The sequence below is a fragment of the Pyrgilauda ruficollis genome, unplaced genomic scaffold, assembly GCF_017590135.1.
Source record: "Pyrgilauda ruficollis isolate IOZ18807 unplaced genomic scaffold, ASM1759013v1 scaffold7, whole genome shotgun sequence".
Lineage (NCBI taxonomy): Eukaryota > Metazoa > Chordata > Aves > Passeriformes > Passeridae > Pyrgilauda > Pyrgilauda ruficollis.
In genome coordinates this window covers 5,088,067-5,115,512 of record NW_024528821.1, presented here as the reverse complement: position 1 = coordinate 5,115,512, position 27,446 = coordinate 5,088,067, and the positions used below count along the sequence as shown (strand labels likewise).

Here is a 27,446-nt window from a genome sequence, read left to right as displayed (position 1 = left end):
ACTGCACAGAGTAGTTTTAAGTTTGGGGGTGAGATGGAGCTAAACAATTCGGCTTTGAAGTCTGAAGCATTTGGGGCAGCTTGTAGGAGAGAGAAAACCACCTGGAAAAGTTGACCTGAGAATTATTATTTTTTTAAAATCCTTTATGCATTGCCCATGAATTTGTCTCCACTGGAACTGTCTGAGAGGTATGTTTGAATGCTTGAACATTTGCCTTTGAACTGAAGAATACATTTCCCTCCTGGCTTATGGAAAATACTTGCATTCCTTAATGTCTTTGATATTTTTCTCAGAAGGCCTAAGCACATCTTTCCAGCCCTTCCAACCTGAAAGCTTTGGGTGGAAAACTTTAATTGTGGGGCAAAAAGCCAAAACTTTCTGGTCATCTTCAGAACTATGAATCCAATGCTGTGTGTGTGCCTCTGTGTTGAGGCAGACATTTTCTATCTTATGCTGTGGTTTTTCCCCTGTACAAATTGCTTAGAGAGTCCAGTATCAACATTTTTTTTTTGCTTATACTGGCTACCAATATGTTATTGCATTAAAAAAAAAAACTTGATTAAAGCAGACAATCTACCAAATGGTGAGCTGTAAATTTGGTGGAAGGAACCATTTATGCTCTTGAGATGAGAGCTGTTCCCTAACTCCACAGAAACCAGGAACTGAAACTGTATTTGCTGTTGTATTTTTGGCCCTCAAATTCATATTGATTTACCCTGTAGAGGAGGGTAGACTAAACCAGTGACCGTGTTTCTGGGAATAAGTTAAGAGTTTTCTTCTGCAAGGCTTCATAGCTTAGCAGTGTGGATTATCAGTTAGCATGAAATGAATGATAGTTATCTGCACCTTTATGGTACTTTTCAGCAGACAGTTTGGCAAGTGAGCAGCTAAGTGTGGCTGCTTGTCACCACCATCATGTGAAGTAAGTGAATATTCACATTTTAGAGACGGGAGCCTGGTGTATTGGGTAAGGCAATGATGTGGCTGGATGCCATCTTGTCAAGGGCAGAATTCATGTGTCTTGCTTTCACTCCTTTGCTGTAGGAAGTGTGTGCTCCTCTCCTCAAGGCAGCAGTCATCGACACTCCTGGCTCTCTGCTCTTCCAGCACTCAACTTGCAACTCCTTGTATGATTATACCTCACAATTAATATTTCTCCTGAAATTTGATTTAATTCTGGCTCCTAAAAGGGAAGTCTGTAAAGAGAACAAAGTGAGCATTGCTCGGAAACTGGCATGTGGAGGTGATGTTTCATATGTTCCTGTGCTTCCACCAATTCCCATACCCTGCTGGGCTGGGCTGCAGCAAGATCCAAGCACAATCCCTTTGTCCATCCTTCCTTCCTGCTTCCCCTCCCTCCTCCCTCCCTCCACCCCCAGGGAGGCTGTCCTACTATGTTGGTTTGTTTTTTTTTCCTTCCCCCCATCCTCCCCAGCTGCATGTATAAGTCCCTAATCGAGCTGTCCTTGCATCAGAGGCCAGCTCGGGGGACAGGGAGCAGGGCCCAGCAGCAGGATGGCTCACGGCATCTTGGGGCTCGTGCGGCCCTTGCGGAGCCGACTGAGCGCCAGCAGAACTCACCTCGTCCTCCTCTGCGGTGTGCCTGAGCCGCACAGCCCAGCCAGGTGCTGGGCACAGAGAGGCTTCAGCTCCACGCACCAGGACGCCCCTGGGGAGCCCAGGTGGGTCAAATGCTATCCGAAGGGATGGGCAGGCACCTCTGCCTTGCCCCGTGGCAGGAAGAGGAGAGAGGCCAGCGAAGCCATGGCCTGTGGGAGGTGGGGGACAAGAGGGACAAGACCACCACCTTGGGTGAGCAGATGCTGATGGGGAGGAAGGTGGGGCAGGACCCAGCCTGAGAGGTGCTGCTTCCCATCCCTGGAGCTGTGGGGACCTGCCAGAGGTGCTAGTCCTGCTTCCACAGCTAGTGGCTGGCAGCCAGGTGGTGAAGGTGACAGAGAGGCACAAGAGTCCTTTGGCCCGTTTCCCCAGCAGGAACTACTGCAGGCTCCCTGCCAGCCTTTCCTCTCTCTGCTTCAGGGACAGTTCAGGAAGAGAAGGTAAAATAAATGTAATTTGTGGATCTGCTAGACTAGTATGATCTGGGTCAGACTGTAATCTGCTAGGAATAGAGAGAGGGATCCCACCATTGCAGAAAATACAATAAACTATTTTGCTATCTGACCTTAGAGAAAAGTCATAGTGATAACCCTGCTTGTGGGATTTATGAAGACTCATTTTCAATGGGATTTCTTTCTAATTGGTTTGTTGCTTATGAAATTATCTCTGGCAGTACTTGTAGGCATCTTGCTGGTTTGTATGGCCTTGGAATGTATCTTTTAGGGAAAACATTGACAGGGGGAAGAACTACTTTCTTGAAACCTCCTTCACCACTTTCCTGTGTCACAAAAGGTTTGAGATTTCATTTTTTAAAAGGAAATAATGAGTTGCCATACTCTGAATTTGCAGTGTTGAGTTTATCACATCACTTTGTAAGATCTTTCTTACAAAAGATCTTTCCAAACCTCTGACCATTATCCAGCTGAAAAATCAATTCAGTTGCAGCACTAAGTGGCATTCTATCACTTTACCATTTCTATTGTGTAATCAATTATTTCACCCATAAAGATAAACCAAACATTGCCTAGAAACATGCCTTTTGCCATGCAAATGGAATAAATTACTCTGATCCATCAAAAATGAGGAGGCTTGTTTTGCTTTATTTTGACATTTGAGGGCTAGTCTTTAAATTGCATATTTAGAAATATCTGTAGGTGTCTTTATGAAGGAAACTGGTGTATGTTGTCAACCTGATGAAAGAGAAGCTTCTGCCCCTGGAAAATGCCCTGGGTTTTGGGATGATGGGCACTTGGGTAGAGCCACACTCAGAGTTACAGGACAAAAGGCCCAGCCACTTCCAGGGTGCTGCCTTCTTTCAGCACAGGAGCTGGGACCTTTGGGCAACTGGGACCTCCTACATCTAAGTGAGCATTTGGTATGTACACTAAGAAAAAAAGCAGTGTTTGCTCATGTGCTTCCTCTAGCAAATACAACAGTCTCAGGATATACTTGTCTTGGTGAGAAATCCTGAACACTGCTGTCAGGGTAGGATCCTTCTCCAGATTGGTGTGAGAGCCTGGTCAGGAGGAGATGAACTGGATGCTGTTTCCCTTTCATTTGTAGATGCCCTTTCTGCAAGTCATCATTAAGAGAAGCTGATGGTCATGTTCCTAACTCTTGGCCAGATTAAATCTTGCAGGCTGTCAAAATAACTAGCAGATTTTCCTGAGCGTGGATCACACCAGCTCAGAGGAAGTTACTCAGCCCAGTAGCTCTGTAAAAGCTGGGGCTGGGCATATCTCACCACAAGAAATTCCCTGTGATGGAGTTAAGGAAAGGCGTGGGCACTTCATGGAAGAAAAAGCAGCAGAAAAGGAACAATCATCAAGTAATCCCCTTGGGAAGGGAAGGGGAAGCAAAACATGAACGACAACAGCCCTTCTTGCTGGATTAGTATCTGATCCTGAGCACTTTGCTCATAATTGCATCCCTCTACCCAGGATTAAGAGCCCAGGCCTGGGACTTGCAAATGCTCTGCCTGCCTACACATGCTCCCTCTGCCAGCCAGCCCAAGCAGGGGCAGCACATGAAGAGCACCTGCACTTGTTTGTGCACAGATAGACATTTATTCTGTGAGCTGTTTGATAAAGTGGGAAATATTTTGGGGCAATTCAGATTTGTCTGCCACTGAGAACTGATAATTTGAATTTTTTCTTATGTGCATGGCATAATCCTTCGAGAAAGTGTTTGTGTGCACATTTCCCTCTAAGTGCCATGTCTCTAGCACTCAGCCAAAATACCTCAATTGTGGATGTGCAGAAAAGGGTGCACTCTGATTTTTGCAAATTTGTCTTACAGCTCTGAGGATCAGGTGACAGTGCATTTTATAAATCGGGATGGAGAGCGACTAACGACCACAGCCAAAGAAGGGCAGAGTTTGCTGGAAGTGGTAGTCAATCACAACTTGGCCATCGATGGGTTTGGTAGGTGCTGCAGCAGGATATGTGCTGTTAGGGCCAGTGGGTGCTTAGGAATAGTGCAACAGTACATATGCCACTGTGTTCTGCCAAGACCATAAACAAGCTTCCCTTCCCCACCAGCTGCTTGCTGAGTGGCTCACCATGCTGAGGTGGCAATGTAACCTCACACTGTCACACTGCCATTCCAGCAGCCTCTGTCAGTGCTTTTGGCTGCAGGGAGCTGATGTAAAAATTTGGAAACTGATGGTGATTCTCCCAGAGAAGAGGCAGGCTGGAAACTGCATCCATCTGTTGTGTTTCCTAGCATCACTTTTGACATGCTCCAGATCTGTTAAAGGGCCTGCTCTCACACTGTTGCTAAAGATGGTCTCTCTCACCCCCTTATTTTTCCTGATTTGCTATCCTTCCCTTGCTTCTCCACCAGGTGCCTGTGAAGGGACATTAGCCTGCTCTACCTGTCACCTCATCTTTGACAAGGACACCTTCCAAAAGCTTGATGCCATCTCAGATGAAGAGCTAGACATGCTGGACTTGGCATACGGACTCACTGACACGTAAGCGTCCCTGCTGATCACAGCAGATCCTCAGGCCTCTGAGGCAGATTCTCACCACGAGGCACCTCTTTCCAAGGGGATGGAGCTTGCTCCGTATCAGAGCTGTGCCTTGAGAGCTGCTTTCCCTTGAGGCACAGCAGATCTTTAAGAGGAGCTTTAGTGAAAATCCATCCTGAACCAGACATCCCGGCGTGGGTGGGGGATTTCTCCCTTAACTTTGGGAACAGAGGAGCCTCACTTCATGTTTTCTTCTCAGATCGCGCCTTGGCTGCCAGGTGTGCCTTAAGAAGTCGATGGATGGTCTGACAGTGAGGGTCCCCATGGATGTGTCGGACATGAGGAAGCAGCTGGAGGTTGGAAAGCAAAGCAAACAGTAACTGGAAACGTCTGCTGCACAGCTTACACCCTCTTTTAGGCGTGGCAGGGTACTTAGCTCTCGGTTGACACTGTTGCTTTTTGTGGCTGGCTCGCAGTAGGCCATAAAGGTCTGATTCAGTATAAAAGGCGTGTTTGGCAAATCTCTTATTTGAACAAGGCAGCATGCTTAATAGGGTCTTTGGTATGTATTTTAAGTGCTCAAATGCTCTGCTGAATGCAACTGGATTAAAGTGTATGGCTTTATATTTCCCTGGGTGGGTGTCAGTAAATATCTCTGCTGTATGTGACTCGCTTTGTCCTTCGAAATTTAAGAATTCTGCTATTCTGAGTAACTGCTGTGAATTTTGCAAGTCTTGGCTCTTTAAAAGTGGAGCAGACTTTTCCAGTTTGGGAAGCTTAAGAAGAGATTGCTGTTTGCAAGTCAGTGGGTTTGGTGATGTAGGTGACTTGAGTTTGGTCAGCAAGAGCATACTGAGGACATTTGAGTGCTGACAGTTCCTGTAAGCAGGAACTTCTATCATCTTGAGATGTTTTGGGTCCCTGAATTGTTCTGTGCTGTGAGCAGCCACTTTCTCAAAAATATTAAATTTTCTCATTGCTGTACTACCCCACATGTCAAATAAAATTCTAACTATGAGCCTTTTAGACCTACAAGATGCACTGTTGTGGCACCATGAGCCTGGCTGGAATAGAAGGAGATGGATGGAAATTTGGTTGGCTGCATTAGGTCCAGCACTGCCAGCTGATCAAAGGAGGTGATTGTCCTGCTGTGCTCAGTGCTGGAGGGGCCTCACCTGGAATAGGACAGCAAATATAAAAGATACATAATTCTGCTAGAGAGGATCCACAGCAGGACCATGAGGGTGATGAAAGGTCTGGGGGGAAGCCTTATGAGGAGTGGCTGAGGTCACTTGGTTTGTTCAGCCTGGAGGAGAGCGAGGTCAGACCTCACTGTGGTCTTCAACATCCTCACAATGGGAAGCAGAGGGGCAGGTACCAATCTCTTCAGTCTCATGACCAGTGACAGGCCTTGAGAAAATGGCACAAAGCTGAGTCAGGGGAGGTTTAGGCTGGATCTCAGGAGAAGGTTCTTCACCCAGAGGGTGGCTGGGCACTGGAACAGACTCCCCAGGGCAGCAGCACCCAGCCTGAGCTAACAATCGTGTGGACAATACTCCTCGGCACATTATGGCATTCTTGGCACGGTCTGCACAGGGCCTGGAGTCGGACTCGATGACCCTGAAGGGTCCCTTCCAACTCAGGCCAGTCTGTGATTTCACGGTTCTGTGATTTATGCAATGCCAGCGTGACCTCGGGGCCTAGGCCGCGGGGCTGCTGTGGCGGCGCTCTGCCGCCAGGGGGCGCGCGGGGCGGCGGCTGCGAGGAGGAGGAGGATGAGGAGGAGGAGGATGAGGAAGAGGAGGAGGAGGAGCCCGCGGTGGCGATGCTGCTGCACTGTGCCCGTCCCTCCTCCTTCCTCTCGCCCTGATCGGTGCCTGGGCCCGTCTCGGGGAGCCACAATTGCCATTTGTGCCCAATGGTCTCTGTGCACCTCCATGCCTTCCTACTGCGGACGCCAGCCCTGCCGCGCCCGGCGTGGCCTGCTGTCCCTGTGGGCACGGGTGATGCGTGACACTCTGTGCATCCTCTCAATGGGCTTTGTCTTTCTCTCTGATCCTTCATGCAAAAATCGGTACAAATGTTTATCCATGTCAGAATTTATCCTTAGCAGAAGGGAACCTGCGGGAAGGATTTTTGGCATGGGCCAGAACCATGTGCTGTAAGAGGTGATGGCAGCAGGGTGGGTTTTTGCAGGGTCCCAGCCCTGTTTGGGGACCATGGATGTGGGAATGTACTAAGGCTTCAGGCTTGTGACTGGTGTGTGACAGGATAGCCCTTTGCTTTGACATACATCAGAAAAGTCATCCAGGCTGTGCCTGTTTCTCCCAAACCTCTTCTACTCCCACTTGTCCCAGGTTTATTGTAAAAAAAGCAAAGAGAATAAATATGGATTAAATGAAAGCAGCTAAGTCATCACCTTCAGTAGCACTTCAAGTCTCTCCCTCTCCTGATGTTGCCACTTGCAAAGCCAAGGTGATGTGGAGCCTTGCAGTCCCACTCCTCAATCCCCACCTTGTTGTGAGCTTGAAGCTGGAGCCCGGGCTGCTGCTGGAAAAGTTCAGCTCTCTGCACACCGCCTGGCAGGATGGCAGGGGAGGGAGCAGCTTCTGCCTTGGAAGGGTTGAATGACTGCTGTGTTCCTCTTTAGAGTGTGGGTGACCTCTGAAGAAAGAGTTTCTAGGACAAGCTGTTGGCATGGAAATGCAGGGAGTCAGAGTAGCCCGTGCTGCACTGGTGGGGTTGTCTGTCCCTTGAAGGTGCCATGGCATAACGGAGAGGCCTCTGCACAAAGGAGCTGCTACAAAGGATGAGGGAGAGTATGTCGTGGAAGACTGGCTTTCCTGGCAGTTGAAACATCAGAAATAGAATTGGAAAGTTTAAAGTAAACTACAGCTGCCTCAGGAACATCTGTCATGTTTCTGTCAGGCTGCAGGATAAGGAAAGAAATCATATATCCTGAACAGAAATAAGGTGAGGCTGAACTGCATGAGTCATTTCTCTTCGAGGCAGATGAGCTGGATTTGTTTGGCCTTAGTCTAAATTGGGAGCAGGACCTGAAGGCTCCTCACTTCCCGGATGGTGACCATGGAACACAACTTCCAAGAACCTGCATCTGGTGGGGCAGTGGGTAGGGCTTTCAGTATGTGACAGGCCAGCGTGGTCCAAATGATCTGAAAAAGGGCAGAGAAAGAAGGGAAGCCTGTTTGCATCTCAGGGCTATACATTAAGGCAAAGTGTGGCCTTTCTGGGGCAGAAAGCCAAGCAAGTGTCTGTGTATTTGTTACTTCTTGTTACGAGCAAGCTGGGTGCTCTGGAACATTTTCAAGATTGGTCTCTGCGTTGCATTATTGTCTGGCTCATGGAAAAGGAAGGCTGCGAATTTCCAAGCCCAGAACTCTGGTTTGTGTTACGTTTTGCAGGATTTTGTTTTGTTTAAAATAAAGAAAAATGCTACAATATAAAGCTAGGTTAGAGCAGCTACCCAGGGAACTGTGCCCACTTTAGGCAGCCTAAGATGGAGCAAGGAAAATTGTATGTTTTTCCCAGCCTTACCCAGTGTTTCTCTAAACGAATCTCTTTCTAAGTTTCTTGTGATCTTTTTAGGTGATGCAAATTATGAGCTCTTACTCTGCGTTTGGTTCAGGTCCCCTTTGACCTGAGTCCAGCCACTGAGTTTACATCTGTTAGTATGTTTAGGATACAGAATCATCTCTCTTCCAAGAATAGACAGACTTTTCTTATAATATTTAATCCTGTTTCACCTTCTTGAAAAGACAGGAGTAATGCCTAGACTGCTGTGCTGGCAGAAGGCTTCTTGCCAACTCCTGGCAGAGCTGGGCTGGGAAGTGAGTGTGTTTCAGAGAAGTTCGGTGCAAATGCCACCACCCTGACACAGGGGAGAGGGGAGCAAGAGCAAGGGAACAAAAAGTGACAATACCACAATGACATCTTGTGTGTCTTTTATTAAAACAGTTACAACTGTAGCTCTGGAAAAAAAGACTGGATGCCTTATTGCTGTTCACGTGTGAGGAAAATTATGTTGGTGGTGGAGTTGTGTTATGATTATATACACCTTTCATTATACAAAGGCCACAAAGGTGATCTGGGACAGAGAGTGCCACATCTGAGAGGTAAACACCCTTCATCTAACAAAACAAACTGTATACACCTTGGAAAGTGGACTCTGGGCTTCCCCCTGGTTCCCTTGCCCTAGCATTTGATGATGTGAATTTGGAGTGCTGGGCCAGGTTCCTGTCACTGACCCTCACAGGCACCTGGCAGATGAGTGGAGGGATCTGACACTAGATAATTTTACAGAGGTGGCTTTCCCCTCTACGCAAGGACTGAACTATGGCAGCTGTCCTGCAGCTCTGGCTGTTTGCAGACACTCAGCAGCTTGCAGAGATACTTACTCCACAAGCACAACCTTTCAGTCATTAGGATTCATGTTTTTCTCTTTTCCTTTACCCATTCACTGTTCATTGAGTAAAAGGATTGTCTCTCTGACAGATACCACCATAGAAAACTCTCATGTAACTTTCAAATGAACCATCCCAAACCTTTCAACCTTTGAGACCCTTCCCACTGTTTCCTTAAAGCAACCTGTCACACTAATATGGTGCCCTCACCATCTTTTTAGAGCTCAGCTGGCAGTGTCACAACCCTCTAACAAGTCCTATTACATCTGTGGCACTTCTGAGCATGGCTTTGAGGGATGCTTCAGGACTCCACTGGCTGCATCTTTGGTGGTGCTTACCAGCAGCCTGCTTAGCACATCCCTGCCTGGAATTGCCCAGAATTAATTCTGCTGGAGTGCACAGGGCCACATACTCTGCTGAGGGGGACTGGGTGTTTCTCTGAGCCAGCGTCGGTGATGAAGCCTGGACAGTTTCAGTTTATGGACAGACAACTTTCTGGCAAGATGTGACTTTGCTTCAGCATCTACTCAACAACACTCCTGACAACTTCCACAACTCCTTGACCTCGTGCTAAAACCAAGCCCTGCTCAGGTCCCTCTCAGCATGACCAGGAATTTAGTCAGTTGTCTCATCCACACTGCCTCTAGAAAGGGGCATCAGCATTGACAGAAGATTGTCAGCATTCACTAGGATTGAAACTCCTAGCTACTGAGCTACTCCCAGAGGACACAGAAGAACATTCACAGTCCTGTCAAAGTGACAGTACTAAAATCCTTTATGGCAACTGTGTCTCTGTCAAATGCTAACTTTGGGGAAGGTATGAGAAGAAAGAATCACTGTGTAATTAATTCCAGAAAAAAGCAATCTTGGGCTTAAAATGTTACACATGCTGTCTGTCAGTGAATGCTGGACTTTGGACTCTGGGCTCCAGCTGCTGATTTTGGAACCCAGCCTCAAGCAATAATGGTTGAGGGCTGTGAGCTAGACCAGAGCAGACAACAGATGAGCAGAGTGAAGCAGCAGTGATTTCTGGAATGAAGGTGAAGAATTTTCCTTTGGATGAATGGTTGTGAATAATGGTGGGTTTTGTGCAAGTGTAAAGATTTTTAACTAATTATTAAGAAGCATTAGCTGTCCCTGTTGTCCAGTCATCCACCCACATCAGCAGCTGACTGGAGAAAATAAAGCAATGTTTTTCTTTTCCTGCTATTAAAAAAAAATGGAGTCAGGCCCTGTACAGGTCAGCTAATTCAAGGACAGGGAGAATCTGGTGGTTTCACTCCATTCCACACCCAGCCAATGAAGTGTCTTTCATCAGAAAAGGGCATAAGGAAAACACAAGAACAGCCCCCCCACCTCCCACCAAAATGAGTATTACATACACATTAGTGTCACTTTACACTTTTTGCCCCAGGCAGCCTGCTAAATTCTTCACACCCTGATCATATATTACAGAATATTTTCTGTTGCACATACACAAAAAAATATTTAGTTTCTCCACAACCATCGCCTTAGACAAAAGTCTCTTCTGCAAACACCGCTGTGTCACGCTCCTCTGCGGCCACCTCTGCCAGAGGCTGGCTCCTGAGCCACTCCGCCCTGCTCCGGAGGAGTTCCTTCTCCACTGCTTCCACCTCTGCTGTGGGACAGGGCTCGGTTTCATCGTGCTTGAAATAGTCCCTGATGGTGTTCCGGATGGAGTCAGGGAGGATGATGCGGATGGTGTGGCTGAATGTATCCAAGCCCTGGCTCTGGGTTGGCGCCTGCGCCATTCCCACTGGCTGTCTCTCCAGCTCCTCGGGAGCAGAGGCACTTTGGGGGCTCTCTCTGAGCTTGGCCTGCAGGGATGGGACCGTTGGTTTGTGGTGGTAGCGCCTGGAGGACTGCAGGACAAGGGGGGTGTTCTGCCCATAGAAAACTGTCTGGGGGATGTGGACTCTCACAGTCTGCAAGCTCTTGGACAGGCTCTGCCCACTGCTGCTGCTGGGTGAGTCTCTGTTGCTGGTGTTTGTCATGGATCTCTCCTCTTCTCTCACTTGAGACCCCCAAGAGCTTTCTTTATTTGGGGCCACATAAAAAGTTATCTTGGTGCGCTTCAGGCTTTCCTGGCTCAGAGGGCAGTCATCAATGCCTTTGATTTCGATGTTCTTCACTGTCTTCTCCCTGTGCTGCTGGTGACTGACCTGTGGGGATGTCTCACTGGATGGGCTGGCAGCTGGGTACTCAGGGCTTTCTTCAAACTCTTTGGTATAATCCTGGCTCCTGGGCCCTGGGCCAGGGCACCTTGAACAATTCAGCTGTCTCTCCTCCTCTTCCCAGTCAATGTCAGTGAATGGGCTTCCCACGGCAGCTCTGCTGACACATGGAAAACTTTTCTGCTCTCCAAAGTAGTGACTGGCCTCTCCAGCCTTGGGTTCACCCTCATGAAAACTGTCCAGATTGCACAGATGTAAAGGAGATGTGAAGGATTTGTGCCACTCTTTTTGGGACCTCTTGGCAGCTGTGGGAGACACAGCATGAAGCCTGGCAGAAGTGCCAAACATGAATGGCAGGGATGAGACATCTGTGGGACTAATGGCTGATGACTCTGAGCAGTAGGAGAAAGCACTGTCTAAGGAGCTAAGAGAGGAGGCAGATGGGGAGGTGGTGGTAGAGGACAGGCTGGAGAAGCTGGACCTGTTGGACAGGCTGGACTTCTGAAGGCTGAGCTGCTTCACCCTGGAGGTGGTCTGAGGTGATTGCCACGAGTTCTGCCTGGCCTTATTAACGCCAGGGCTTAGGCCTTCATCAATGAGTTTCTGGCTCTCCATCTGCAGCTGCCTGAGCCTGTGGATGTAGTCTGTGTGGCTGCTCATGATGGTGGCATCGCAGCTGGACTGGCGGGCCACCGGCTCGTGGCTCTGTGCGGGCAGCTGGGAGCTGAGGCAGACGCTGGGCTCTGAGGAGCAGCGGTCCCGCGCCGGGCTGAGTGAGCGGATGGAGCCGATGGAACAGAAGGAGCCATCCTCCTCCAGGAGCTCGTAGCTGTCTGCACTGGCGTTGGTCTGGGCTTTGCTTTGGTAGCAGGCTGTGATCTCGCTGAACAAGTCCCAGTCTTCCTGATCCTCATCAAGTAACAAGCTGCCGGGTGCTTCAAAAATGGCATCTGTTTCAGATTCCAGGTGGTGCTTTGGCCCTTCTGGATCGCAAGTGGAAAACTCCAGCTCATCAGAGGAATCATCATGCTGAGCCAAGCCTATGTCTGGGGCAGAGGACGCAAATTAATTTGTTGCCATATATATAGTACCTCACAACCAAAACAAAGAAATTATATTAAGCCCATGAAAAAACAAAGATAATCCATTATTCTCACAGGAAATAATAAAAAAAAATTCTGGCTTGATGACCAGTTTTCACCACTGGCCTGTATTCATAGGATAGCTAACAGAGACAACTCCATATCTTTCCATACAAACCCTGTGGTTTAGCTTTATAGAACTAACCTGGAAAATAAAAATACTGCTGGGACATGGCAGTGCTAAGGCTGCACTAAATTCTTGCAATGGCTAGAGTAGGTTTAACAGCAGCCACGGAGAAAGACAATCATCTCTGGGGACACACTGGAGTTTCTGCAGCTCAGCCCTCTGCTTTGCTATCTCTTCCTGCCTATGCTTGACAGGCAAAGGGAAAACCAAACCAAACTGATTTTTCAATGCTGTTCATTAGAAGAAACATGAAGGTAAAGCAAACTCTTTTACCTATTAAAAGATTTTAAATATTTCCAGAAGATTTACTACCACAAACTTACCCAGAGATTCCGCTGAGTTTTTGGACTTCTTTATGTCAGGTCTTTGGAACAAGGAAGCAATATCACCCCCAAAAATCTCTCCTGAGTTTTCAATCAGAAACTGCACTAACAAGGCCACCTGGCAAAGACAGGAATTCACAGATATCAGTTTCATGAAAACAGAGCAAGTAAAATCATACCCAGATTGGCTCCTTTTTTTTTTTTTACAAAGGTGTAATTTCCTCAAGAAGCTGTTAATAATGTGGCAGTGCATCTGTATGAACACCTGAAGCAAGAATATGAACTATGTGAACTGGTGCTGTGAGCCAGGTATAACACATTCTACAGTTTTGCTCACTATTGCTTGCACCTCATAAGCCACAAGCAAGCATTCCTCCTTTCTGGTGCACTGTTGTGCTCATTGCTTATTTTGTTCCAGCTGAGGTGGCAGTGTCCAACTTCAGCTGCTCAGTTTTCTTGTGCTTGCTTGGCCATATAGGAAGCTCATCTGGTGAAGCAATCACTGCTTCCCTTTTCACCCTGGACAGTCTGAGGGGCTAAACCCTCCCAGCATGGGCACAGCTGCACAGAGGAAAGGCCTGGGTGCCACTCAGCCAGCACTGTCACTGGCCCTATGCCTTCCTACAAAGGCAGTGCCCATAAAAAGCAGTGAAAGGGGAAAACAGAGGTTTTCCCAAACCCATGGAAGATTACCTTCTTTGTAGACCGGCTCTCCTCTTCAGGCCCAGTGGGACTCGGTAGCCACAGCATATTGGGTGCTATGCAAAGAGCCAGGTTAAAGGCATTCATCTGATTCACTCCAGAATTCTGCTCAATATGATGCAGGACTCCAAAGAGGTGTCTGAGTAAGATGAGGTTGGCCTCTGGAAGCTGGTTAACAAGACTATTCAGGGAGTGGAAAAAAAAGGAAAACAGTGCTGTTCACAAACATCTGCTCTTCGGATTCCAGAAGTTGCATCCCAAATATTTTTCCCCCTCCTGCCCCTTTGTACCCAGCCTGAGACATCCACATTTGATAATAAGGTGAATCTGTATCCCTCCCCTCCACCAACTCATGTGAGGGCCACAACTCTGCATCCAAATTGCCCACCTGATCTGGTCTCAGAGCTGGAGGGACAAGGGACTTGGGAGGGACAAGAGCACATGGGGGGAACCCACAATGCCTTGGCTAAACAGGGAATGGCCAGAGGAGACAGGAGACAGCTCCAGGCCAGCAGCACACCAGACCACGCCACTGCTGTGTCATGTGCTGTGGAGAACATGGATAAAGAAGGCCCAGGATAAATGGTAAGGTTCAAAAACTGAGCTGAGCCATGGTTGAATAAACAGGAGATGCAACAGGAGGCTGATAGACTGCTCATGCTCAGGGCAGCAGTTTCAAGGCAGTAAAGCCATTTTCAAGGTCACATCTCCACCTTGACACGGCTGTTTCTTCTAACTGCCAATATGATGATCAGCCTCATTTCATGCACATAAGAATAAAGTTACTGTCATTAAAGATTTAATTCTGCTACCATAGATGCACTCCTCGTGGCTGAATTATTATGCTTTTTCAGTTTACTTGTTCTGGTAATTTGAACTAATCATCAGAAGAGAATTTTTTAATTACTTTTTTGGGGTCAGAAATGTTAAGGTTGTTCAAAAAAGACCATTGAAAAGAAAATTTTCTGATCAGTGACACTGGCAATTGGCAATAGCTCCTCCACTGTGGCCTAGAGCATTGCCAGTAATCTCCCAGAAAATGAAGGCTATTCTTAGGTCCATATGATCCCCCTTTTCCCACCAAAAGAAACTTTTACAAAGCCTTTTACAAACCTTTTAATAGCTTCAATCTTATGTGCCCGATTTTCTGTGTCCACAGCTTCCATCCACAGTCCGTGCATGTCTGAGGATAGAACACTGTCAGGTATATTTCGGAGAAAATCCTGAATTAAATATATATATGCAGAGCAGTCTGGTCAGTTTTGAGTTCCTGGTTTAAGTTTCACAATATAGTCACTGTTTATTCATATTAAGCAAAAGATAAAACAAGACACTACACAAACATGTTTATTCTCCCCTCTCATGCCCACCCAGCTGTCTTCCTCAGGCACTTTTGTGGCAGCACTGCAGGATGAACAGGCAGCCCTTCTGTTTTGTCCCTTCTCCAGAGCAGGACTGTCCCTTTTCCAGTCCAGCAGAGGACTCAGCCCTGGGGCTCTGCACTTATCTCTCTGAAACATTTCTCAGCTGGGAGGGCTGCTGGTTTTTCTCAGGGGACTATTCAACAACTCAATGTATGTCTTGTGTTGGGAAGTGCATGACTATCAGGCCAACAAGAAAAAAGGGGATTTTTTTTAATGCTTTGGTGCCTAAATTACTCTGACCAGATTTAATTGCCAGTACAAAACACAATCTTTTCCTTACTGAAACATAGCATATCACAAGCTTCATCCCCCACCCACCACAACCCCTCTGCTTGGATTTAGCAGCTGCTTTCCCTCCTGCCTGCTGGCTGATCAGAGGGTGAAGGCTGGGGGTCCAGAGAGCACAGGTCAGCTCCTGTTTTGGGGGTTGCAGAGCAGCTGCCCTCAAGTCCTCCCAAACCTTCTGCAGTCTCTTCCTTGCATTCAGAAATGACACAGAACATCTGTGCTGCTGCAACCAAAGGGTTTGATGCATGTGTCAGTGCAGCATCTGTCGTGTTATTTGGCACTGTACAGACATCACAGCTGCCTTGCAGGTGGACATCACTGTATTTCCTGCTGGGGGTGGTTTGGTACGGGCAGGTGACAAAGGGAGCCCCATCCTGAGGGGCTGCACATGTCTGCATGTGAAAACCAAGTCACTGTATCACCTCCATGTACACAAACAGGTGAAAATGTTCTTTGCTGGAAAATGCTTTCTGTTCCCCTGAAATCCTCCCTACCCATAAAGGCTTCCTTAAAGAAGAAGGTACCATTAGCCCAGACAGCTGAGTTACTTGGCCACACATACCGTGATGACAGCTGCAGCCACAAAGACTGACTCTCCATCCACCTGAACATCATCTCCAGAGTTCAGCTTCTCTTTCAATTCCTTGCAAGTCTTGGCATTGGCAGAACGTCTGAAAATGCCCCTGGTAGAGGGACCTTCATGGTACAAGAGGAGCAGCATATCCTAAGAGAAAAGCCAGTTGCTTTTAGAGCCTAACACTTTACCCTCTTGTTTGTGTATATTATACATCATCTATTGTAGCAGAAGACCAAGTCAGTAATGGGAAGAAAAAAAGACAAGAGATTTATCCTGATCTAACCAGGGACAAAAACCTGACAGGCAAGCTGCAGATAAAGTTCATGTGGGCACGCTCATCCTGTGACAACTGGAGCCCAGGGGACTCTTATAGTGAGTAAGTTCTAGGCTACATAGCATGGCAGGATCCACTGACATTGCCCCTTTTCAGCTGGTGATGACCTTGAGACACCCACTGAAAAGGTCAGATGTCTGTGCTTAAAATAATAGGGATTACCCAGGAGAGGGTTGCTCCCACCCTTGTTACTGAGCTGAGCCTGGATCACAAGTAAACTATGGTCCTATTCCCCATTCAATCCTCACCAGTGCTGCAAGTGGCTTTAAATGTTGGGCTAAACACATCAAATTTACATCAAGACAAGCATTCCAGGCTGCTGCTTACCATGATTGGCTTGGGAAGGATTCCATCAGGACAGACAGAGGACAGGGACAGGCCGAAGAGCTTCCGTGGTGTGGTAGGTGACTGTGAAGGAGGGCTGCCCGTGGGGGTGCTGGTGCTGCGGCGCAGGGCCCAGTCAATCAAGGACTTCTTCCTCTTGGTGTGCTTCTGCAGTGACTCTGAAAGCAAACACAGACCTTCATTACACACCTGTCTGTCCTCCTGCTGGGCACTGAGTGTCTGCAGTGGAGGCAGAGTTCCCAGCAAAACAAGCACTTTCTACCCTCACCTGTGGATTAACTGCACTCTTAATGGGGATGGTTAGACAATATACAGCAGTGAAACCACTTATTCATCTCTCAGCCAGCAGCAAAACTCTCAATCACCATTCTTTAGGGAACCTTGATGTCTCTGCAGTGCAAGAATCACTTCACTCTTGTGACCAGTGACTGGCCTTGAGAAAATGGCATGAAGCTGAGTCAGGGGAGGTTTAGGTTAGATCTCAGGAAAAGGTTTTTCACCCACAGGGTGGCTGAGCACTGGAACAGGCTCTCCAGGGCAGTGGTCACAGCATCAAGACTGTCTGAGTTCAAGGAGCATATGGACAATGCTCTCAGGTGGATGATGGGGCTCTTGGGTACAGGGCCAGGACTCAAGGATACTGATGGTTCTCTTCCAACTCAGCATTTTCTATGATTCTATTACAATGACTTGCAGTTGAAGACTAATGAAGGACTGAAAGCTAAGTCTGAACATTTGCTCAGAGAAATTTCACCTCTCTGCAATCTCTTCCTCTTTACATTACATTCAGGTATGAGAGCACCTCTGGGATATATTTTCAATGCCAGAAGAGTTCAGCACTGCACTGGACAGCAAGAAAGTCTCTATCTGGCTGTACCACACTCCTGCAGCCCCTACCTCTCCTCAGCTGCATTGGAGCCTGGAGTCTGGGCTTCAGGACAAACTGGCACTGTTTTTCCTTTGGGAGCTGAGCAAGGAAGGAAGCCTCTGTCCCATCAGGCAGGAGAGTGTTATTGTTGGTTCTTTGTTGCTGGTCAGCAGAGTCCCGGAGGCAACTCAAGGCGATGCTGAAGGGATGCTCGTGCCCTGTTGAGCAGAGTTGTGTAAAGAGCAAGCAAAAATGCACAGCTATGGTAAAAACTCTTACTGTTCTTGGAAAATTCCAGCTTTGCTGATCTCCGTGGTGAATGCTTAGAACTTAACAGACAAAATTCAGTGGTTTATTTTAAAATGTTTCTTCTATTTTTGAAATCATCCCCTACAGATCTGTAGCACTCAAGCACCATTGTGATTGTCCTCAAGGCCCCCATATACACACCTACCCTCCCTCAAGCCTGAGGAGTTTCTAAAACCTAAACATAAACTGTTAGAAAAGAAAGTTTTCAAATAAACAGCCTGTGAAGGCATTGATGCAAGTGGCCTACAAGGGCTCGTGACATCAGTTTAGTATTGGATTAAGGTAGCAGTTCAGAAGATAACAACCCATATGCAACAAACTGGATTTTCAATGCGGTGCAACATTTTGTGTGGAAAGCAGTTTCATTATTTGAGAACTGAAATGCAATGAAAACCAAGTAAGTACCAAAAGAGGAGGATAAAAATGTTAGTTTCATAACTAGAGGCTTGTAAGTTACCAATAGATCAGGATAAACATGTTAGTTTCATAACTAGAGGCTTGTAAGTCACCAATAGATCAGGATAAACTTGTTAGTTTCATAACTAGAGGCTTGTAAGTCACCAATAGATCAGTGAAAAATTCTGCTTCTTTCAGTTGTCAAAGTGCTTTCCTCTAGATCTAAAACACTCTTGGTGGATGACTGCAGCAATTGGTTTGGTTCTGACAGAGCCCAAAGGCAAAGGGCCTGGGAGGTGTCAGGAGATGCTCTGTCTGACAGAGGTCAGTGGACAGCTCTGTCACAGACAGTGAAGGTGGGCTGAGGCTGGCCCTGACTCCTGCTCTGCCTGTCAGCAGACGCCTGCAAAGCTGAGCAGGAGAGTAGGACCAGCCTCCACGCCTGTAGCCCTGCAAGCTCATACCACTAGCCAGGTTGAATTAGGCTTTGAGGCATGTCCTACCCCTGAACCACATCTGCTGCAAACAAGGCACTTCTGGGGCCAGCCTAAAGATCTCCCATTTATTTGTGTGATGGGCTCCCACCCAGAAATGCACAGATTTGCTTGGAAAAGGGAGGTAAGTGTGAAGTTTTTCAAAGATATCACCATGTTTTGATTAAATGTGGATGCTGAAATGATAAAATCCAAGTGACATCTCACAGCAACTTGATGTCACATCTTACATCAAGAACAGTGTCCCTGCTATTGCTTTTTAAGTGAGGAGTGCAATTGTTTGTGATGTTTCTCTGCCACATATGCTAATACAATTTATTACTTTTTCCTCTGGTGCCAGAATTAAGAACCAAAATGATACTCAATATGGGAGGGCTCTTACCAATGAGAGGATAAGCAGGCTCATCTTTTCCTGAGACCACCCACAGGTGGTGTTCACTGGTCCTGCCCTGTTGGGTGAGGAGCAAAGAGGAAAATGTTAGGGGCCAGAAGTGAGGGTCCATGATATTGCCCTCCACTCAGAAAGCAACAGACAGCAAATCTACACTTATTCACAGCCACACTGTCCTGTGAAGCAGATCCTGCCAGCATCCTTAGCTAAGATCTGTCACTGGCCACTTACAGGGAGCCCAAGCTGTAGAAGGGTCTTCTTCATCACACTCTCTGCAGTTTCCACATTGGACACATTGACTTCAGCAGTCTAGAAAGGAAAAGAGAGAAAATACAGGAAGCTAAGACAAAGGTGAGAAGTTTGGTTGCAGTTTCTTGTAGCTTCAAAATCTGGGGAAAATTGTCACATCTCTGTCTAATGACTGTCTTTACTAAATGTTCATGGCTGGATGAGCTGAATGAAATTGAATTACATCAGAAAGGTTGATGGGTATACAGCATGAAAGCTATTCTCCACTACTTGTTCTGTCATGGGTCTATTATACCATCCAAAGAGTTCATCCAGCAGAAATCACAGGAGATGGGTGGTGCTTAGATGCTGTGTTTGATCCAGCAGTGCTTGGCTGATTATAATGCCACTGTCACTCAAAAGGGTGAACATGGAACATGGCAATGATCATCAAGCATGAGTATCAGGGGTCACTCTTTGAGGGAAGAACACCCAGGAGGCAAATGTGACCCACCAAGCTCGGCATGAAGCCAAGAAATGTTTGCTAGACTGGGACACATTCCAGTAAATTAATTCAGGACAACACACCAGTGACTCTGTGATCAATATCCTCATTTCATAGCACTGGAAATAGGAATTGACTGTGGCACTCAGCCAAAAACTGTCATGAATTTTGAAGTGAAGCAAAAGGAAAAGAGAAAATAAGTCAGAGGTGGTGAATAATCTTAAGAATTAAGTGCTGTTTGGTAAGGCTCTGGCTACCTCCTCATTTCTAAAACCAAAACTCTCCAAGTGGGCTTCCAAGTGGGAAGGATGCAGATACTCAGATGCTGGAATATCAGCACAGCCCTGCATTCTCTTCCCTACTCCACAGACCCCTGTGTAGTCTTGATCTGACAAGCAGGTCTGTAGCTTTACTTACAGAAGAACAGTTGTCTTCATCCAGCACAACGATCTGAAGGGTCAGATTCTTCAGATACTCATTTTGTTTTACCTTATTGATATGCCTGAAAGTCAAAGAAAAGGGGAAGGGATGTAATTTCCCAACCAAATTTGAGAAGGACCCTAAAATTTGGATGGGACATCCTCCTTGGCACTGTAATAAATACAGATTAATTATGACATATATGAATGCTCATAGTGAGGCCACGTGCTCTTTCTGACTTCTTTATCTACCTGGATCACAAAAACTAACAATCCCCCACACGCAGTACTTCAGTGCAGGCAGATGTGTCTGCATAATACCTTCCAGTGTTCCCTCAGGATCACTACTGTTCTCCACAAATCTAAAGATTTCTTCCCCTATTTGTCTCTAGATAAACACTTTTGTCTGGGTGTAAGTGGAAGCAACATATAAAACATAAAAGAAAAAAGTGTAGCCTCTAGATGCAACATAATAATTTTAGTTGAAATCAAAAAACGTGTGAAGAATCAGTAACGTTCGTGACAATTCCACAGTAATTAGCAAAGTCGACCTCCAGCTCCAAAGGAAAAAGGATGCTCCATCAGTATAATCTTCTGATGGACCCCCTTTTTTCCTAACTGTTAGCACCAATTTTGCAGTCTCCTAGGGGCATCTATATTCAGATTTCAAAGGTGGATTTTTCAAACAGCACTTAGACACTTAACATGCTGAAAATCAGAGCACAATTTGAAGGGCAGAGTTCTCTAAGGCCTGTAGAGGAACCACCTGGAAGGAGGACGAAAGGAGGGTCACTTACCACAGTAACGCTGACAGCCATCGCTCCTTCACATCAGCTGAGCTGAAGACAAAAAGGGAGGCAGATCATCAAACAAGTGCTGAATGGGTAACAGCCTTTGGAAACTCTACCCAATTTCATTTATATATGGCTGTAAGTCAAAGTTGCTTCCTGCAAAGCCCTGGAACAAAAGCACAGTCCTTTCCTTCTTCTGTTCTATTTTAACAAATAACAAAAATAATAATAACAAAAAAATCCCAGCAACAAACTGGACCAGGTTTCCTGTCAGACTGGTGAGTGCTCAGATAAGGGACAAATCCCTTTCTGTGAAGTTGGAGTTAACTCATCTTGTGAGCCCTCGTTATTTTTGCAGTGACCTTTAATTGCTATTTTCTTTCTCCTAGTATTTCCTTCCCAATGTCTGCTGTTCCTAGAACTACTGCTGCCAGCACAGGTTACCCGGGTTTCAGGGTAAGGAAATGGAAAAAGGAAGTGGGCCCTTTAGCCTCAGACATTGTTTCACTTGACACAGGGAGACCTGAGTAGCTGCTGGGATGCAGAGGGAGGTCTGATGTCTGATGAGGTACCTGAAGGTGACAACGTAGTTGGTGATAGGCCAGCCAATGACAAATGAATTCTCAGGACTCATCTTTTTCTCTGTCACTTCGCTGAGACAGGTGCCAGTCCACACTTCACTCAGATGTACTTGCTTTTTCAGCTTCAGGCTGGAGGAGGATCTACAATGGAAATTATTAATCCCTTAGGCCAGAGAATAACATTTGAACCTCCAGAGTCTGATCAAGCTCCTTTCAAGTCATGCAGATGCAGTTAGAGCTCTTCATTTATATGTGGCAGAAGGAATTAGACAAAGTCAGTGTTGTCCTTCTGCCTCCTGCCCTCATGGTGTATCTTCAAGCGACCTCATAAGGAAATGGGCAAAACTGATTAGACAACCTTTTTCTTCAGACAAATGGAGTGAAACATTAATACCAAGAAGAATTTGTGAAAGTGGAAGGGGGAAATGCCACATTTTAGATCCACATTTCCAAAGAAGCATTTTTTGGGAGGCTGCTGGGTGCTCCACAAATAGATCAGAGCCTCATAGAATCATAGAATCTCACGAGCTGGAAAGTACCCACATGATCATTGAGTCCAACACCTGGCTCTGCACAGGACAGCCCCAAAAATCCCACCACGTGCTGAGCCTAGCTTCAACAGCACCTACTGGGGAAAAGGAATGAGTGGAAATTCCTCTTACTTGGACTTGGCAATGACCAGCACATCACTCAACAAAATCAGGTGTCTTTCCTGGGTCTGCAGGCCCACAGTTAGCTGCACTCGCTCGTCCAGGATGAAGGTGGAGCCTGGGCTGCTGAACACCCCACTTGGCAGCCCATTGTCTGAATGGGAAGAGGAAAGGGTAGTTTCCCTGGAGGAGTAAGAAAAATCACAAGACTTTGTCAGGAGCTTTCCTTTTCTGTTTTGGAGCAGCCTGAGAGCTCCGTGCTTCTCCCAGCCCCTATTGCCCTCTATTATGACCCACATTCACCTGCCTCTGCAAAACTAACTGTACCAGCCTCAGACATAAAACTGCCTAAAACCCACACCAAATCTTGTGAGATTAATCTGCTGAAATAGTAGTTTTTGAGTAATTTCTCACTCAGGTAAAAGATTTCCTGCACACGTGTGTGAGCTATGACTTGAACATGGAAAGCTTGTGGCTCATGGCGTGGCTCAGCTGGGCGTGGGGGGCACTGCCCATTCTGTGCATGTTTTCCATCCAGACTGAACAATTTGTCAGCACAAGAGTTGCAGCAAAAAGAAAATGAACTGTGTGTACTCATCTAATTCCAGACATCTGATTCTGGCCTGCCTGCCAGCCATCCAGCTTGTTGTTTCCTCTGAGATTCATAGAGGTGCTCACCATTTCCAAAAATCCCTGAGGGTTTTTGCATGTTTGCACTTCAGTCAACAAGGCAGCATGGAGATTGAGCCAGACCCTCTCCCTGTGCTGTCTCCAGCTGGAAGAGCTCTGCCAAGTGCAATCTCCTCACTTGCAGCTCAGCAGCCTCAGCACTGCTCTGGGCTCAGCTGGCACACAGCAGCTCCCACAGCCATTTCTGTGCTGCATGATCATGGAACAGTTCCTGCTCACAGTGTGTTCGTGTGCCTGAGCCTGACTTAATTAGTGAACCTCTGAGACATGGCCTCAGACTGACGCAGAAAAAACCCCACAGAGATCCTCCTGTCTCTACACATAGACAAAAATGTGTATCTTGCTTGCAGGCAAGGATACTTGCCTTCCCTGCAGCCCTCAGCAATTCTGCTCTACCCTCTAGTCTGAGGACACTCTACACAAACAAATCAAAAACCACATCAGCTGTAATTGTAGTATTTTTGATGCTGTTGGTCTTAACTCAGTTTCTCACTCGATTTCACAGGAGTGAGGTTAAAACCAGGCAGTAGCTGCTTTACTAAAACCCTCCCCCAGTCACAGGAACACCTGCACTCTGGCAAACAGAAATTCCCTCTTCCCTCCTCCACAGCCACCACCAAGTGAATCTTGACTTATGCAGCTGTGGGGCTGTAAGTGAAAAGCTTAAATACCTTCAGATATGATATTAAAAGCTCTCCATGTCCATCAGCTGAGCAGTGGGAGCCACAGCATCTCACAATCCCAAGCAGTGGATTTCCTAAAGCTGAAGGATTACCCAGCTTTATAAACACAATGGCAGGATAGCAAAAAAATCTCACTGATGCTTTCATGGCCTGAGCAAAGATGGCATTGGACCAGCTCCCTCCATAGCAATTCATCACAAGAAACATTTAAAGCTTCCCTCCCTCATGAGGATGTTCTCCAGCCAAATAAAGTCAAGAATTTGTTTCTCCTCCTCACTTTTTTTCCCTACTGCAATTTTTCCCTGCCACAGGACCAAATTGCCCTCAGCATGGTTAAATGAACTTGAAAACACATTTGATTTCAGTCTGTGCAGGCAGAAAGATGGAAACAGGAGTCAGAAAGGTATTTTTTCTACCTGGAATGGGACTTTGATTTTCCAAGAGCTTTAGTAAAGGCAGATGAGGTAGATCGTCTTCTCTGGACGATGGGCTTCATCTTCTGCAAGACAAAAAGATATTCAAGTTAGCCTGGCCACCTTGGAAGCAGACCTGCTCATTCTGCTCATTGCACTCTTCAAATTCTCTTTTTGTCTAGCTAATAATCATGAAACCTCAGGACTGAAAGCCTTGATCTGTGCTGCCAGAGGCCTCCCTCCCATTCCTGATCATTAATACACTGGTCAACTCTCACATTTATGTTTTCACAGCCAAATCTCAAAGTAATTATATGAATAAATAGAGGGAAAAAACCCCAAAACTCTGAAGTTCAAGAAAAACTTCCTAACGCTCATACTATGGAATAGTTTGTTAAGGAAAAGTATAGAAATACAATTTAAAACTGGACCAGACAAAGATATGAAGAGCATATAGTACTCTAGGGAGTTGTAGTTTATCAGCTGGAGGAATGGATGATGTTCCTTAGTAGACTTTTCTCTATTTTCATTTTCCATGACTCACAGTTCAGCAAACAGGTTGTTACCAGGCCCTCTCCAGGCAGCACAACCTCAAAACACTTGTGTCTTCTTTAACAGCCACAGCCACCAAGTCTTGTATAACACAGAACTGGGGTGACTGTAATGGTGAGATCTGAGAGTCAGAAATTATAACTACCCATGTCAACATATACCGAGGTCACAGGTCTCCTTCTATTTGCTAAGTAAATTTTGTGCTGGAGAAAGATGAGAGATTTTAGCCTGGGAGAGAAATCCTTACATCAGTGACTCTTGATTAGTAAGCATGGGAAAATCTGTCCCGTGGCTCATTTCTAATGTCAGCATTTGCCTATGTTGGAGCTTTAAGTGCCAGGGAGTTCAGAGCATGTTGAGACTTACTGATCTTTTGACTTCTGAATGTTACAAAATATGAAAAATTCTAGGAATTAAAGAAACCATGATTGCTGGTTGATGAGGGAGGGCTCCTATGGGGAAAGGATGTTGCTTTTGTTAGCTGTATACTTTTCAAGGTCTGTGCTGAGCAGTGGAAACATTCATTGCATGTGAGCTCACTGGTCCCATCACTGAGGATGCAAGGCTGTTACAGCTCAGCACCTTATGACTGCATTACCATTCCTGTGATGCCAGAGGAAGGTATTATCCTCATATCAGAGATGGAAATGCAAAGGACAGAACCATTTCAGTCAATTTGTGTGACTGGTGTTCCCCACGTTGTGTCAGGTTTTTCAGAGCAAACTGGAAGGCTGGCTGGGGCTGGTTTGAAGTACTTGCTTCTGTTTACCCTCCCTGGAGCTACAGGAGCTCAGCACGGCTGCAAGTCTGTCTCCAGGGGTTTGTGTGAGAAAATAAAAGTTGTGGAAGTGATTTAACACTGTTCAGAAAGGAAATCCATGGCAGAGGCTGGAGTGGAGTCCAGCTGCCAGGGAAGGGACATCCTCCTCATCTCCCATTTAGTTTACAAGACACCTTTGAACTTCTGCAGCCAAGGACCTGGGAATCCTACAGGCTAGAGCTTTCTACAACACAGACTCCTGACTTCATGCCTGATCAGGTCCAACAGAGGCCTCCAAAGCACAGATGACATTGTGAAAAAGAATATATAATTACATAACTCAAAGTTGGAGTGGGCCTGCAAGTGTGACTTAATGAATCAATTTGCTAATATATGAACATTGTGCTTTGCAGTATCCTTAGTGATCCCTAAGTAGGTTCCCTGGGTACATGTACATATGTAGACAGAGGCAGATGGACAGCAATTTCTCCCTCATACCCTGCTGTGACATTGCCAAGCAAAAATCTGTCTTTGGAAGTTTCACAAGGAAAACTGAATAAAAATAACATCAGCTCACAAATGCTTGTTTTAAAAAAAGGAAGTCCCTACTAAAACAGAACATCTGGCTTCTGGAAGTGCCTTAATAGGATAAAACATTCCTACAAACACAATGCAGCAAAGCATCAGTCATGCATTATCTGAAGGTGGGCAGCGAGGACGGGTGTGGATGCCCAGGGGAAAATGCCAGCAGCTGCCACTGCAGAGGGCACTGATGGAAACAGGGTGAGCTGAGGCACCTCTGTGCCAGGGCACTGCAGACTGCAGCAGTGTCTTCAGAGGCATTGTAATAAAGCCTTGACAGTATCTCCTGTGCCAAAGAATGCCACGGCACACAAAGCCTCGCTGTAGGTAAGGCAATCATTTTGGCCACTCCAGAGCCACTCTCTTCTGGGGTGCTAAAGACAGACATGATGGAACTTTAGTGCAGGAGGGCATTTATGCCAGGATAAACTTTAGGGAGTCGGTACTGGTGGATTTCTTCTTCTGACCACTTCTGACAGCAATGCCTCCCAAGCAGCCCTGTCTGAGGACCTGTCCCACAGCATCACCTCCAGCAGGCACTGGGCTACCCCTGGGAGTCCCACAAAGACAGCACTGGGACTTTCCAGTGAAATGCTGTGACTACAGGACACAAGGTACTCCCCATACTTGATCTCTCTGAAAAAAATGCTGAGATCATCAGCTGTCCAGAGATTCAGCTGCCTGACCCCAAACAGACTCTAGGCAAACAAAAAAAATTGCTTTCCAAGACCTCAGCCAAAGTCTCTTTGATCCTAGCCAGCCCCGTTCCTTTGGCAGGACATCACTGACATTATGGAATCCCCTTACTGTAGGTTAGGCAATCATCTTGGCCACTCTAAAACAATCATCTGACTGAGGGAATTTGACACAGCTAATTGGCACAATTTCAGGGTTAACATACTTAATTTGCATATTTAATAGAGGAATAATAAATTGTTCAGCCTTTAGTTTCAGTAGGCATACAAAGTAAAAGAGTTGCTTGTGTACTCCCTCTCTGCATGGGAGAACCTAGCTGTGTATCTCATTTTAAACTATTTGATTGTGCTTGGGCCAGCCCATGTAAGTGACATTTTCTTAAGAGACTGCTGGACCAGGACAGAGTCTCCTAACACCTTGACTGTTCTCACAGTGCCATGTAAATGCACTCTGAATCCAACACATTTCTAAGCTCTACAGCTTTCTGGTTTTCTTGCAAAAAACCCTCCCATCTCACTACACAGAAGCAGCATTACAAGTCCTCTGTGTGATGCTGGAGCCCCTCACCCTCCTGCCCCAAGGCTGGGCTGGAGCAGAGCTGGCTGGGCTCCGAGGGTGGCTCCCAGCCAGACTCACCTGGCTGCCAGCACCTTGGGCAGCCCTTGCCCACCAGCACTGCTTCTAGAGGAAGAGGAGACCTCGCTGTGCTGCTCCACACTGGAGCCAGGGAGTGCTTTCTGCTGGAGGTCAGCTCTGCTCTCATTCACTGGGCATGGAGTCCCAGAAGCGCTGAAGGACATGGCGTGATCTCTGTGCTGTTTTGGTGCCATGGAAACAGATACTCATTTACCCAACACACTCTGGAAGTGCTCGAGCACTTCTAACACTCTGGACCATGTTTGTGCATTACTCATCTCTGAGCTGCTGATTTTAGCTGTGTATTTCTTGGCACCAGGGAGGTTGTGAGTC

The 27,446-nt window shown here is 46.6% G+C and overlaps 2 protein-coding genes across 2 annotated transcripts; one reads left to right on the top strand and one right to left on the bottom strand.

Moving 5' to 3' along the window:
- The first annotated feature begins 1,495 nt into the window (after positions 1–1,495).
- Positions 1,496–5,566, top strand: LOC121363118 (adrenodoxin-like). The gene is made up of 4 exons (XM_041485223.1): positions 1,496–1,682; positions 3,919–4,043; positions 4,465–4,594; positions 4,851–5,566. The coding sequence occupies exons 1-4, from the start codon at positions 1,516–1,518 to the stop codon at positions 4,969–4,971; spliced, it is 543 nt and encodes a 180-aa protein (XP_041341157.1). The 5' UTR covers positions 1,496–1,515; the 3' UTR covers positions 4,972–5,566.
- A 2,973-nt stretch (positions 5,567–8,539) lies between these two features.
- LOC121363115 (rho GTPase-activating protein 20-like) lies at positions 8,540–24,078 on the bottom strand. The gene is made up of 14 exons (XM_041485221.1): positions 23,891–24,078; positions 22,114–22,284; positions 21,443–21,592; positions 20,877–20,918; positions 20,078–20,162; positions 19,159–19,236; positions 18,919–18,985; positions 17,367–17,555; positions 16,452–16,627; positions 15,776–15,937; positions 14,615–14,724; positions 13,493–13,682; positions 12,800–12,917; positions 8,540–12,253 (listed from the first exon to the last, which is right to left on the bottom strand). The coding sequence occupies exons 1-14, from the start codon at positions 23,968–23,970 to the stop codon at positions 10,524–10,526; spliced, it is 3,348 nt and encodes a 1,115-aa protein (XP_041341155.1). The 5' UTR covers positions 23,971–24,078; the 3' UTR covers positions 8,540–10,523.
- Positions 24,079–27,446: the final 3,368 nt, after the last annotated feature.

What these genes read in the sequence shown, in the direction of transcription:
- LOC121363118 (XM_041485223.1), top strand. Translation starts at nt 1,516, where the DNA reads ATGGCTCACGGCATCTTGGGGCTCGTGCGGCCCTTGCGGAGCCGACTG. An exon ending in CTTGGCCATCGATGGGTTTG is followed by an intron (nt 4,044 to 4,464) that starts GTAGGTGCTGCA and finishes CTTCTCCACCAG; the next exon opens with GTGCCTGTGAAGGGACATTA. An exon ending in GCATACGGACTCACTGACAC is followed by an intron (nt 4,595 to 4,850) that starts GTAAGCGTCCCT and finishes TTTTCTTCTCAG; the next exon opens with ATCGCGCCTTGGCTGCCAGG.
- LOC121363115 (XM_041485221.1), bottom strand. Translation starts at nt 23,970, where the DNA reads ATGAAGCCCATCGTCCAGAGAAGACGATCTACCTCATCTGCCTTTACT. An exon ending in TGGCTGTCAGCGTTACTGTG is followed by an intron (nt 20,163 to 20,876) that starts GTAAGTGACCCT and finishes TTTGACTTTCAG; the next exon opens with GCATATCAATAAGGTAAAAC. An exon ending in AGAGCCGGTCTACAAAGAAG is followed by an intron (nt 12,918 to 13,492) that starts GTAATCTTCCAT and finishes TGTCTTTGCCAG; the next exon opens with GTGGCCTTGTTAGTGCAGTT.